Here is a 14,914-nt window from a genome sequence, read left to right on the forward strand (position 1 = left end):
TTACACAAACTGGTGTTAAAGTGAATGTATGATTTTGTGTGCCAGTAAAACAGAAAGAGGTGTTTTATTGGTTTTCTGTTGCGTTAAACAGAAGAGGACAGGTAAGCTCTGTTGTGGGGTGATAAGAGCCTTGTGATATGCAGACAACAGGTTTCTCAACACATTGTTTAAGGAGGATAAAGGAGCGCTGTTGCACATCCTGAGACGCAAAGGAGACAACAGTAATCATCATTGCTTTGTCATGTGCCTTGTATTTTGTTTGTTACTTCCTGGCTTCAAAGTGTGAGATGGCTCTCATTTGAAGACTCAGTAGTATGTGTCTTTATGCAGTGCATTGTCCACCATCTACATTGTCCATCTTCTTGGGGATAAAACTCTTCCCTCTAGACCTCTACCTCCAGTGTTGCATCACTAATTTGTGCTGCTTATGTGCCAAATTAAGGTGCTATTGAGGATACACAGAATTCACACTATAATGAGCAGTGACAGGATGTCAACTCCCAGCCCGCTGCTGCCATCCCTGCACCCACCTGCACCCATCCAGCTGAGTCTGCCTATTTATGTGATGTCACCCGCACTCCACAGAGTTGTTTTCTCTGCAGAGCCGATCAGCCTGTTGATGGCGTTGCAACCAGGAGGCAACATTCACTCTGTCCCTTTTTCCTAGCTTGACCTGATATGACTGATTAGTCTTCTCATTTTTACCACTGTTGTACCGTAATTTTTGTACCGGTATTTTCCATGTCCAGTTTGTCCTCCCTCTGGTTCCTTTGATCTCCTTGAAACCCCTTTCTAAGTGGCCTTTGGCTATGTTTGATCACTGGTTGAGTTATAGATGTCTCTATGACTCATAACTCACATGCCAGACTCAAATGTCAACATAACATATGTCGTTTTTCCTGCTCCCCTACCGCACGTTGCGTGTGATAGAGTACACGGTGATGTAGAAAAGAGTAAGGTTGTTGTGGGATGTTTTGTGCTCTAAAGCAGAACTTTTCAAGCACAGTTCAAGCACAGTTCACACACATAGGCTAACTTGTTCCAAATGAGTGTGAGGAATGCTCCTTGCTCTCCTTATTAACCAAACATCACCTTGTCAGCCTGACATGCCTGTTCAGGGCTCCTCCCGGTGCCACACATAATGAGATGAATATCTCAAATCAGCTTTCTTTAGATAAAGTTACAACACAAAGTAAGCTTTTTGCCAGTATCCTCCTAAGAGCACATTTTACACGCCCTATCTCTATTGTGATAAAATAATTCCCATAAGGAAGTGATCACACATAAGTATAATTCTGAACAGATGTGGGAAATGTCTCAACACGGTAACAAGATTGTGGTGGAAGAGCAGTTCTTGTCACTGTTGAGGTAGCGGTCTGAGGTCTCCCTTGCGTTCAGTCTGGCAGTGGAGGACGGAAGATGTTGAAAAAACAACAGGTTTTTTTTTGCCTTATACTTTCAGAAGCTTCCTTTTCTTTGCCTTTCTTTGGGTTGCAGATTTCACTTGCAATACATTCAAATTTAGCTATCACAGGAGAGAAAACGTATGGCTGAGGATTCACTGTGTGTGTTGAGTACTGGGGCAGATTATTTTCAAAAGGATTGACAGCAGAGAAGAAAACTTGCCTTCAGCATTAATATGCCTACAAAATGGAATGAAAATGTAGGAAACTATTGAATTACATTCAAGAATATTTATATTTTTTGTAGTGCAAGCCAGCAGGGAATGGACGGAGTATTTGTCTCTTTCGGGGTTTGTTTAAGAACTAGATTGTGTGTTGTACCCGTTTAACAGTTTTTTTTTTTAACTCTTGGTGTTATATACAGTATTTCTCTCTTTATCCTTTGCCCTTATACAGGGCTTACATTTGAAAAAAGAAACAAAATAAGCTAATTCTTCCTAATTTTATGTACAGTATGCAGAATATGCAGAACGGATGTTCATCCTCAAAAAGTGAATTTGCTGTTGTAACATCTGCTATACTGCAGAAATGAAACAAACAACACATTCTGCACACCATTCACTAAAGACAAGTGTTGTTCGGTTGCATTCAAAGTCCCCCCTACTTACAGGAAGATAAAAGCACAATTTCAACACAGTAAAAAATAGTGTTTATATACAGTTAATGCCTGTGCTTCTCGCCTTTGTTCAGCTCAGACAAAGATAAAGCCTAAATTGGTGATGCATCTTATCAAAGGTGTTTTGTCTTTGTGCTCCTCAATGTGAATAGCTAAACACAGAGAAAATGTAGAAGGGGGGTGGTGGGGGGGTGTTCACCTACAAGCAAAAAAGAAACTTTGGTAATTGCCATAACACAAATAATGGGAGGGTATGTAGGGAAGTGTTTGAAGAGCGGTCCTGATCTAGATAAGATTGGAAACAGCATCATGAGAGGGAGGAAGTGTTTTTCTGTCTGCTGCAGCTGAAAGGAAACTTAAGTGGCAGAGTTACTTACATGAGCCAGACGCTGCGCCAAACTCTGAAACAACAGGGCTAAATGGAGTGTGGTGTGACGAGGACCCCGCTTATGGTCAGATAGTACAGAAACGTAATGCATTCAACTACAAAACTGTTGTTTGGAGCAGCATATAGATCACATAAAAGTAGCTTATATCCACAACTTCCAGGATTGCTTTGTTGCCACCAGAAATTCCACCGGATGTCACTCTTTTCGGCAGGATTTCCATTATCTAAGGATTTCTTTGTGTTGTAATTTTAAACTCTGTTCAATTTAGGCTGACTGTGATTAACTGCTCCCCAGATCTCTGCAGGGTAAATCCAGACATTTAGCTATGTGTCCAATCGGAGTTTCCTGTTGCACAACTAAAATAACCTTTGAACGTACAAGTGTTCCACCAAAACAAGTTCCATCCCAAGGCTATTTTGCAGCAGCACCGTCTGGCGCTTAGCACCGTCCAAGACAATTGTGATTGGTTTAGAGAAAGGCTAATAAACCACGTCCTTTTCCTATCCCAGAATGCTGCGTGGACTCTCCTCCACAGCGCTGTGGAGGTCTTTATGTGACTTTTCTCCACATAAGAAAAAACAGTAGTCGTCCACTAGAGAACATGGTGCAACAACAATATAATAACGCAATCATAAAATACTGAAAAAAAACTCAGTTTAGAAGATATAGGCTAACTAAAAGCCTTTACAAGATAAACATTTTGGTTGATTAATATCAGCTGTTTCTGCTGCCGTGTTGAGTTTGTAGGTCCAAAAGGAGGAGGCTAATAACCATTTATTCTATTCAACGCTTCTGTTATCACAAATTCAAGCCGGCATCAGCTTTTAAATTCTTTATCTGGACTCTTTAAAAATGTTCTTGAATGTGGTGTTACATCAAATGTCCCATGGCATGAACGTTTTTTTACATAAATATGGGTTCCCCCAGCCTGCCTATGGTCCCCCTGTGGCTAGAAATGGTGATAGGTGTGAATCGAGCCCTGGTTATCCTGCTCTGACTCAGATGGGCCGATTTGGATTCTTGCCCCTTATGAGGTCATAAGATGCAATGTTACCTACCCTTTCTCTGCCAAGAAATTTGCCAAGAAAACTGGCAGTTGGTCAAGCCGCCCCCCCCCCCCCCCCCCCCCCCCCCCCCCCCCCCCCCCCCCCCCTCCTCCTCAAAAGCAACAGACTCAGAAATGGCACATACTAAGGAAAGCTCATTGTGGGACTAGCTCTAGTGGCTGTAATTCTGAACCAAGACAGAATTTTGGGAAAGACGCTTCAGATATGGTATTAGGGGACCACTAAGGTCTGTATAAAAGAATCCAAAGAGCACCATGTCTTGGGACCTTTAAGAAAACTGTACAATGAAGTGCAATTCAAGCACCAAAATTGAGCTTGTATACCATGTACACACTGTACAACGTATAGTGTCTATTTATCATAGTGACTGTTCATCTCCAAAGTTGTTTTGTGTTTGTTTGTTTAAGTTGTTAAGGTGTTTCTAGATGTGTTTGTGTTAATGTGTCCCTCTGCATGGCTTTGTCAAAAATAACTAAATGAACATCTGGCAATTCATTTATAGTAGCCTATTAACTTAAATAAAATTAGTGTAAATCAATTGCCTTGAAATACTCAGAAACAAATTAGAATAACAGGATGTATAGTTCAGACCTATAAGTGGCTTTATATTTGCAAAAATATTACAAACAGAACATCACATTTAATTTCGTAACTTACTGAATATATCACACCTTTCTTTTTGGTGTAGGCCCTAATTATCATCAGCTGCATAACAAATGAATAACAGGCTAATACTGATTGGGGCAGACCTGATGTGGGTGAACCAATGATATTTGCAGGGATTAACAGCTTGAATTGCGTGTCTGTGGGATTTCAAAAACATACCTGTTGTAGCTTCAGACAAACACAGAGGTGAAAATATTTGTAGAAGAACATGCTTTCCATAGACATTTGCTTTTGTTTGGATTCCACATGATTGATGCTTGACTTAATCCATTGCTCTTTGCAGCTTCCCAGGAGGGTGAGGCGGTCTCTTTGTGCTTTTCTGTCCCATGTGAAGCAAACCAAAGCGGGAGAGTGAGGGTCATAGCTATTCGGCAGGGTACCAGATCCTTCCCACCGGCACATCTGCATGTGAAATCGCCATTTCACCCCTCCACACTCCCTAATTGTTGCTAAAATTATTTGTGAAATTGCCTTCCACCAGGAGTGTTTTCCACGGCAATTGTCACACAATTTTATATGCACGGTGGGCCCACATCGTTGACACATGCACTTCTTCTTTTCCACCATATGTGCTCTTTTTATTCGTGTTTAATAGTAGCGCATTATTATTATTTTTAACAATTACTCTTGTGCGTACTCGAGGGCAAGTCAACCTGTTGTCATCAATAGAGGGTCGATATAAATGTTGTAATTACCACAAAAGCTATAGGAGCGATTTAGATGTTCATGCTGCGCACATTTACTTAATTGAAAGGTTAACAAGCCAAACGCATCTTGTAGTCTAACCTTCGCTGGGCAGGGCTGCTTTTGCGCAGCTTTTGTCCATTCAGAAACCACACCATCAACTGCTGACTCAATTATTTTGGACCATGATTTTTGCACGAAGCTCAGCGCGTGTTGGTGTATGGAGGGACAATTTAGAATATAGGCTACACGTTTAGCCTACACTCTTAAAGGTTGATAAAAAAAACAAGGTGATTTTTCTCAATTCATTTAAAAAGTTGAGATTTTATTCAGACTTTAATTCCTTATTGGCAGACAATATAAAAAATAAACTATTTTCATATTTTTTTAAGATATCATTTCAGGTATTTTTCATTTGATATTGTTATGTAGTTTATATATGGGCAAATATGTTTTTTTGTTTTTTTTAAAATATACCCTTACGTTTTTTCTGCTCTATCAAAGAAAAAAAGAAAATGGAAATATCATTATTAATCCACAGGTTCGAATAGCTGAATGTCAGGGAAGCAGACACATTTTGAAAAGACAGGCTTTAGTATAACATTTAGATATAATAACATTTTGAACTGCTTTTTGGTGAAGTCTAATGAGAGAGGCAGCAGTGAATTAAAATTGAAATGTGTTGCTCTGATTGGTCGGTCGGCTCCTGGCTAAACCCACTCTCTTTCATCCATAAAAGAAAGGCCAGAGAGCCTATAGCGCTCGGCTGTCTCCTCCTACGACATGCACGAAAGTTGGCCACTTAAACTACTTCCAACCAGCCAGCCACCAGACATTATACTGATCCCAAACTACACCAAGGAAAATAATTACAGTGCATTTACCATTCAGACAGAAAACTTTTTAATGCTCCATTTTGCAGACTTCACTGCTTAAAGGAGTTTTTATTTAATTTGTAACAGCTGATTTTTTTTTATTTTTTTTTTACATTTTTGGGCACGTTCATCGCACCGGGAGAGCATCATTAATTTTCGCTGGTGGAAGGGCTTGTCCAGTTTCTCCGCCTTGGATTTGGATTTGACAGCAGACTGTGCATTATTTTGAGCATTTTGAAGACATTGCGGCTTTTTTTTATTGGACTGGAGTCCGTTTTGTTGTTTGTCTGTTGTTTATTTGAGTGGCTAAATGATGGCTACTTTACCAGGAACGATGCCTCGGATGATGCGCCCTGCGCCAGGCCAGAACTATCCCCGAACCGGCTTCCCCCTGGAAGGTAAGAGAAACGACAACGTGTGTTTGATGTTTGAACTTGTGCTGTGACATAACTCATCATCAGTACTTCCATATGTCAACGTAATAGTCACACAGAGCGCAGTTCGTTACCGGCGACATGCTGGGAAATAAAAAGGTGGGTGAACAAATACGACCTCTAGTCATTGATGATTAGAGTTAACAACCTGAATCGAAAGGGAATTATATTTGCATAAAAAACTTCGGCTCGTTCTTTGACAATCAACCCACAACCTTTTAGAATAGCCTTCCTCACAGCCTTGTTTTAATTTGAATTGATATTGTGTTTATTATTCATAAAAAATTCCATAATCTTTGTGTGAATTTATGTGGATTTATTTGCATCTGATTTTAGGTTGTTTTGTTTAGATCTGTATGTGTAGATCTGTAATGGTTATTATACGGAATCTACCTGAAATATTTATAAATGTTTTTGATGGTTTGACGTTCAAATAATATATACAAGATAATAAAAGGCCCAGAAAATATTGTATTTTAATTTTGTTTTAGTTTTTAAATTGAAGCCAACATGACAGATTTTAACTGTAGACTTTAGATTTGTATTTTAAAGTCCAGCTTAGATTGTTACACACACAAAAAGCAATCTAATTGGTAATTCTTTTTTAATGCCCATGTTCAAGTTGTCTGAACATATGGGCAGAAAAAAGATCACTTTGTATTTGCATGCATTTATGGAAACAGTTTTCCCATTACAACCAGTTCGTGCTCAAGTGCTCTGGACTGAAATGTAGAAAAACCACGTAGCTCGCAAGTTACTCGAGCTGCGGGATTTGTTCAAGTGTCCTGCTGCTGGAAATGGCAATAATACACACAGCAAAGAGATGACTCAAAGGATCACATCAATATTTGTACAGCATGACTAGGAATAATCAAGGTGGGAAGTGTCCCTCTTTAGTCTCTCTTGAATGTGAAATTGGATCCTGAAGTGGCCCCGGATAGCCTGCATGCTGTCAACCAGAATGACGCTGGATGAATTTGGCACGACGCACTCTTAAAAATGTATGATAATGTGCGTAAACAGCGTCCCATTAAAAGTCAGCAACACAGCAAACACGCCACTATTTGACTATAAAACAAGCTCAATAAGCATCCTCTAATACAATAAAGTGAACATTTTAGGAACAAGATTTGTTGATGTTGTTTTTGAGACTTTTGTTGTTTACTGTGGCGCAGTATCCACCCCTCTGGGCCAGGGTAGGGTGAACCAGCTTGGCGGTGTGTTCATCAACGGGAGGCCCCTGCCAAATCACATCCGACACAAGATAGTGGAGATGGCCCACCACGGCATCCGACCCTGCGTAATCTCGCGACAACTGCGAGTTTCTCATGGTTGTGTCTCCAAGATCCTCTGCCGATACCAAGAGACCGGCTCGATCCGTCCGGGAGCCATAGGAGGCAGCAAGCCCAGGGTGAGTGGGATCCATGAACGGGTTTGTGGGTCACTGCAGCGCGAGGGAGGGCGGCTCGAGGGGCAGCACACTTGAGTGAGCTCAAAACGGATGTTTTGTTATTGCAACAACCTGATGGAGAGGAACGATCAAGACTTAAAGGATGTCAGACCTCGTCTGCAATATAGTAATAATAGTAATAATAATAATAATAATAATCATAATCATAATAATTCTGGTTCCCAAACGTTTTATTAGCGTTTACATTTAGCCTACATGACAGCCCACCTGTAACATCCTTTCTGCAGTCCTTGCTGGTCATAACAAACTTTTGCAGCTGCTACTTTGTTCTTTATGAATAATCCTATATAAACATGCAATATGTTTCATAATTGATAAAAGAATTAACCTAAAAAAAATGAAAATAACAAACACTGAGAAGTCAATTGCTATGATATATATATTTTTGTCTGTGGTGCTCAGTAGTGATTTATTACGCAGTAGTGGGAGTATTTAACATGAAATAATTATTTGTGTAATTATTCTATCGGCTACATGTTTTACTAAAGGGGGACATATAGCTTAGTTTATCACTGGTGTTGAAAATTTGGTTTATTGTGCCGTTAAAATGGTTGGCTTATTTTGTTTGTTTGTCTCTGGCATGTACTTACATACATAAGTACGTATGTACATACATGTACAAACATATTTGTTATCATTTTAATGCGTTTTATTATCACAGTTTGTGTTCATCTTTTTATAAATCCTCTGAATTAATACGTCTTTTTCCCCCAACCTTTACACCATTTCAAACCTAAAGCAGGTGGCAACTCCTGACGTGGAGAAGCGGATCGAGGAGTACAAGCGAGAGAACCCCGGGATGTTCAGCTGGGAGATCCGGGATAAGCTGCTGAAGGACGGGGTGTGCGACAGAAGCACAGTTCCTTCAGGTGAGGCTTCATCTGGTAAGCTGCACTTTTTTTTTTTCTTATTACGAGCGAACACTGCAGCACCACTTCTGAACATCACTTTGAATTCAACCTGTTTTAAGCCCCAGTTACCGATAATAACATGTTCAGTGTAGCAGGAAGCACAAATACAGTGACCCAAAAAAAAACACCCTGTTGGGAAAATGTTCCTTTGGTGCTCAATAGTTAATTTTCCTCATTGCATTTATAGTGTATTATTTTCCTTTAATATAGAATTTAATTTGTCAACGCAGCTGCTCCATGTAAAACTTTTTCTGTGTTTTTTTTGGTATGGTATCGTAAAAAAAATGTATGATAGGATTACAATGGTTCTTTTATGGGTTTTAGAGCTAATCACCCATTTACCTTTTTGTTGCCATTAGTGAGCTCCATCAGCCGCGTTTTGAGGGCCCGATTTGGCAAAAAAGATGACGAGGATGACTCTGATAAGAAGGATGAAGATGGAGAAAAGAAAACAAAGCATAGCATCGATGGCATCCTCGGTGATAAATGTAAGTTAACAGCAGAAAGTATATGGCCCTTTTGTATATGTATTATTATCATTATTATTATTATTATTATTATTATTATTATTATTATTATTATTATTATTATTATTATTATTAATATTATTATTATTATTATTATTAATAATATTATTATTATAGGGTCAATTACAGCCTTGTAAACAGGGAGCAAATGTTTTAAATACACTTCCTACTTTACGTCCTCTTGGGATATTGGCCCACATCCGAGCTGCAGCTAAACGCTGAGATTTTATTCCTGCTTTTAACTTCGAGCCAGCAGTTGTTCATTCACTCAATTATTTATGAGAGCCTTGGCAGAAGGTTTTTAACAGCAGAAAATTAATTTGTGTAGCGAATTCCTCCTCATTCATTCATTCATTTAACGACCTCTAAACGACAGCTGACAGTTGACCCATTTCACAATCGATGTCAGTTCACTGACATTTCACCACTTGTCAGTTAAAGTGGAAATCAATGTTCATATTATTATTTGCTCTGTTAGTAATGCTGCGAGGACGGGAAAATAAAGCTTTGATGCAGGTATTTGCTGTCAGTGTTTGTCAATGGTATTTACAAGCTTATAATAACCTTACATGTGGTATATAATACCTTTGTAACATAATTTTTATATGTAAAACAATGTATGTAATAGCAGCCTACACATGAGAAAAAAAGTTCTTAGTTAATACAAGTTTATATAAGAAAATGTGAGATTTCTCTTATTCTACGTTATTTAATAAGAGTAGAGAGGTTTGAGATATTACTAGACAATCTTCTGCTTTTATTGTCATATTTTATAGTCACGTTATGTTTAGTGTTTTTCTACGGAGTGAAAAATGCAAGGCGTCCAAACGATATAAAGGTTAGCTCTTTTGCTGATCAAACATGAGTGAATGGGGTTTAGATAAGAGTTCACAAAAGCCTCTTTTTTTCCTCAAAAGGACATTGCCAAAATATTTTAAACTTCAAGATGAACTTCACGAGCAAAACCTCCCCTCCATTGACGCTTTTCTTAAGCAAAGAGTGCAAGGTACAAAAGCAAATCCTGGAAAGCAGTGCAGCGAAAAGGAGAGTATGGACGCGTCCATTCTCATTCAAAAAATCGGGTAAAAGAGAGTGAAAACTTTGGACAAAGGGCACGGAGAGACATAAAGGGAGATGAATTATTCAGTACGCCCCGCTGGTAGATAGTTTTGTAATTTTATATAATGGTCCGTTGGAGAAGAATAAGTTGATAGCGTGAAAACGGTGTCCTTTCTCCTGCCATAGCACGCATTAATGTTATGAAAGAAATGTCAAAACTTTGTTGCAAATATCTCAAGTGTCCATATTGATGGTGAGTGAACTCTAATGACCATAAATGGCCACAGTCTTATGGAGAGTCTGCTCGTTACGCACAACTCAGCCGCGTAAAACTGAGTTCTGTTTTCTGAGTAATGTGATAGTTTGACTTTTAAAGCGTTAACTACATTATCGTTGCATTATTATTACTAAGTGTTGGTAGAAAATATCCACATGATGTTCCTGCTTCTTTTTTTTTTCTTTTTTTTTTAGGGCTTCTTATGTTTTAAATTGGGACTCAATTACGTTGCTATAAAAAGAGACGCACCCTCTGAGTAAAGCAGTTTAGACTATCGGCATCCGGATGGCATTTAATAATGTTAATACTTATTAGAGTAAGCACTGGAAACGATGGTTGCTGAATAGGTGGCTGTGTTCGTGCCGGGTGTAATAGCTCGAAGGCATGGTAAGAAATGTATTTATCCCCAATCAGCCCCTCACTCTCCGAGTTTGAAGCACAGCCCTTATGTGGAGAGGGGTTTTAAAGCAGATTAAATAGAGCCTTTTATTTCTTTTCACTTTCATCTCACAGCGGAGCTCACAGTGGCTCGCCCAGGGCACAAAAATTCATGAGATTTTTTTTTCGTTTACTTATCCAGATTTTAAGACTTTATTTATTTATCTGTTTGTTTATTAGCCCTGTGTATTTGGTTTTCTCAGAGGTTACATCCCGGATTTATCCCAGCTCTAATCTAGCTTTATTTAACGTTTATTCAAACTGCTAGCCATATTATAATATTGTAGGTTACATTTTATTTTGTTGCTTGGAGTCAACTGTTTTTTCTCAGAAGGATAGCTAAACCAAAACAACTCAGTGTATGCACGGAAGTCAGTTTCACCTTTTCTTACTGCTGTAATGGCCTTCTAATTCCATAACTGTGAATCATCTGTTGATCACCAAACTAGTTTGTGCTAAAAAAGAAGTTGGTGCGCAATTTTAAATTCTGTGCCAAAGTGAAATTACGCGCAAGAAATTGGGTTAAGATTGCACAACATCTGTGCAAACGTGGACATCCTTTTGTTTGCGCCACACTGCTAAGAAAGAGAAGGTGAAACAGCTGTCTGGCGTCCATCTGCCACACTAACACAACCGACCTGACCGTCATATGAGGTGGAGACAGGCGATGGACACTTCAGCAAATCGCAGGATTACCTGAGGTGCTCAATTTAATTAAACAGATGTCAGATGGGATTATTTCCGAGCATCATGGTGGGAAAGTGACAGAGCAGCGAAGAGGTGTGAGGAAGCCAGACAGACCAACGATCCAGGTTAGGATTGGCTGAAAGGAGGCTCCAATTATATGCAGTGAAATGTAATTTGTAGTGAAATGAATGTGAGGCGTAAATCACGATTTACACTGGATTCCAAACGTAGTTGTAGAAACCAACTGTCTCTGGACTTTCATATTCCATTCCGGAATCAGTGTATGTTGTATGTTACCTCCAAAGTTAATTTACGTCAACCAGTTACGCAAAAAAATAGTTGTTTTTCGATTGACCATGTACTTACAGTTAGCCTAGATGAGCACATGTTTTCCTACAGAAACAAAGAAACAAAAAAATATAATTTCTGCTCGGCCTGTAGTGATGAAAACTGTGAGAAGCTGCCCCCTCTACGCCCTCCACCTCACAAACACGCACGCACTTAAACACACTCACAAACATACACACACGTATGCACACAAATAGCCTACACTAACACGCGCGCACACACACCCAGTCTCTTAGTGTATGGTAATATAATGTAGCTATATTTCGGGTCTAAAGCCGTGCTGAATGAGAAGACCAGGGGAATGAAGCGAGAGACCACTTCAAACAAATCCATCTGGAACAGTGTGTGAGAGAGATTCAGTGAAAGTATGGGGAAGTTATTTAGCTATTAATAACGTTTTTTCCTCAGGCATTGAGAGTGACTCCATCTGCACTTTCTCGCAGCTATTTGGCTGGGTGGAAATTGAGGGAGACCCAAATGTTGGGCAGAGATAACATACCCATCATAGCCCAGACCCTGCGCTGTGCTTCACTGCATTAAACTCGGATTAACCTCCCCTGTCCCCGCAGCCACTCAAGCCACATTTCACTGGAATTTACATCGGTAGGCCTACATTTCTTCTTATAGAGGGGGCAGGAGATGAAAGGCACGACAAAATCGATGATAATAAGAGTAACAACAACTATAATAATAATAATAATAATAATAATAATAATAATATTAATATTAACAATAATAATAATAATAATAATAACGTAAGGCCTATTTATAAAGTATAAAATAAAAGAAGAAGAAGAATTAGAATCATCACTATCATATTAGAACTATTTGTATTTACGGTAGTCTAAATTAAATAAATGAATGAAGACGGAATAATATAGGGACTATTGAATATTAAAACTAAATTTTAATTCAAATCTTTAACAGTTGTCTTACCAAACCGTTTTTGCTAAAAGTCAAATCAAATGATTTTGTTATATATAGCCTACCACTTTATATAAATATGCTGTTGAGCAGTCTTTTCCCGTTAAACGTAAATATGTATATAGCTAAGGGAACTTTACACTTAAAATTTTAGTCTTCTAATCCTTTGGCTATAGCTCTGCCGCTAAACAATATTTTTCTGTTTTGTTTTGAGTGTTTACATTGTATTTAGTTGGCATTGATGATTGCGTGTCTCAGGGAATATGCCTTTAACGGATGCTCCATACTAGAAAAATCAACAAAATTGGACAAATACTGAGCCCAGTTTAAATTACAGCCAGTAGGTTACATGGTAACTGCACTGTCTCATTCAGTAGGCCTACACTGGTGTAACACATCTCAATTTTAGTTTCAGTAATGGATTATTAGTTGACACCATATAGGCAGAATAGGCCTGTAATTCTTTTCTCCATCCATTCATTTAGTTAAGATTACTACCATCTGAGCAGGCTTAAGACAATAAATTCACAACAAAATTCCACGTGAAAGAAATGGTGACATGTTATATTCAGCGTATACATTTTTTGTTCAAAAATGGTGGTCTAATTTGTCGTTAATGACATATTGCGAAATGTTATGGGGAAGAGCTACTACCAGTGTAACAAATTAGCCTATTGGTTCCAGCAAGGTAACATGAGCGAACCGTGCACTATAATAACATGGAAGCCATGCTTATGAGTAATGAGTAATGCATCAATTTTGTGGAGTGCAGTTTAAGCTTGTAGGCCTACCACACTGCAGAGACATTTCAGTGTCAGAAGCTTTAAGTGTCAGCAGCATTAGGCTAAATAAAAAAAAAAATGGAGTAGGCTTAAATTCATTCTGTGATGGCATTTGACTTTGATCACATCAGAAATATTCATGGAAGCACAAACACTGACTCTGCCACCATTATCCAGGCTGACAGTGATACCTCTCAAGGCTGTCTATTAATTAAAGTGGCGCTTACCATGTGGGACGACTCCCTATCTGGGCACAAAAATGATTTTTCCATCTCTTGTGGGGCTCTTGAAAAGGGGCAATCTTTCCTCTCCAGCTTCTTGTGGGAAATTTAAAAGTGTACAGAGGAAGACATGGGGATTTCTAGCTCATTTATAAAGACGAGTTTATAATCCTTTCCTGCTTAATAACTTAAAAGGATTCAATTTCTCCCCTCATTTATGGGGTTATGATCACACATTGTTAAGCACAGATAGTAGCATTTCAAGGTTAACATTTCCTGCTCAAAAATATCCGAATGTAAGCTGTAAAACTATAGGTGCCCTTCGTTTAGCCTGCAATTCCCCACACATGCTGATAGGCCCATTTTAGATGTTGTTACTATTAATGTGATAACAAGGATGAAGCCGAGGAAGACCAAGTTGATAAGATGACTCCATGCCACCAAGCATTTCTAAAATGATAGGCTACGATATTTAATTATAGCATATAATTTCACCATCGACAATTAAACTCAGTAGGCTTATGCAGACTCTGAGGATTGAATGTCTGGTTGGGGGTCTCAAACCATACGAGACAAATTAAAGAGGAAGTGTTGCCCTCCAGGTATCCTGTCACAACAGTAGGGTGCTTCAGCGTGTCTCTCGTTTCTGGCTGTGTTTTATTCCGCTAATTTTTACTATGGGGCTCCAGGATCCTGCCTGCAGGGCTGCAGTCCAAAATAAATAGAAATTCTCAATTTTTCATCTTCCTAAGTTTGAATGACTCTCTCTCTCTCTCTCTCTCTCTCTCTCTCTCTCTCTCTCTCTCTCTCTCTCTCACACACACACACACACACATACACACATACTCACACACTGCATTCTCAGCGTCACACAGTCATGTCAACAAATGGGGGGTATTGAAATATGTGAAATTTCATTTTTTGTGACATCATTTGTTCTTAGTGTGTGAATGGGGGATTTGGGGTTCATCTTAAACAGGTGATGTAGTTTTAAAAATGTCAGTTTATTCTGATGTTATAATGTTGATAGAGGTAAATACAAATTTGTGGTAATTTGGGGGTGATCGTGTGGTGT

The 14,914-nt window shown here is 38.9% G+C and overlaps 1 protein-coding gene across 2 annotated transcripts in view; it reads left to right on the forward strand.

Annotated features, from left to right (window-relative positions):
* The first annotated feature begins 5,659 nt into the window (after positions 1–5,659).
* The window catches only part of pax7a (paired box 7a), a 44,816-nt gene continuing 35,561 nt past the window's right edge, over positions 5,660–14,914 (forward strand). The window contains exons 1-4 of one of the 2 annotated variants that reach the window (XM_034869091.1): positions 5,660–6,158; positions 7,370–7,605; positions 8,405–8,534; positions 8,936–9,064. In XM_034869091.1, coding sequence (XP_034724982.1) covers positions 6,071–6,158; positions 7,370–7,605; positions 8,405–8,534; positions 8,936–9,064 — 583 coding nt within the window. In that variant the 5' untranslated portion in view covers positions 5,660–6,070. Of the gene's footprint in view, positions 6,159–7,369; positions 7,606–8,404; positions 8,550–8,935; positions 9,065–14,914 lie in introns of both variants that reach the window. The other variant, XM_034869090.1, reaches the window with a different exon arrangement.

This window comes from Etheostoma cragini, chromosome 4 (assembly GCF_013103735.1).
Source record: "Etheostoma cragini isolate CJK2018 chromosome 4, CSU_Ecrag_1.0, whole genome shotgun sequence".
Classification (NCBI taxonomy): Eukaryota; Metazoa; Chordata; class Actinopteri; order Perciformes; family Percidae; genus Etheostoma; species Etheostoma cragini.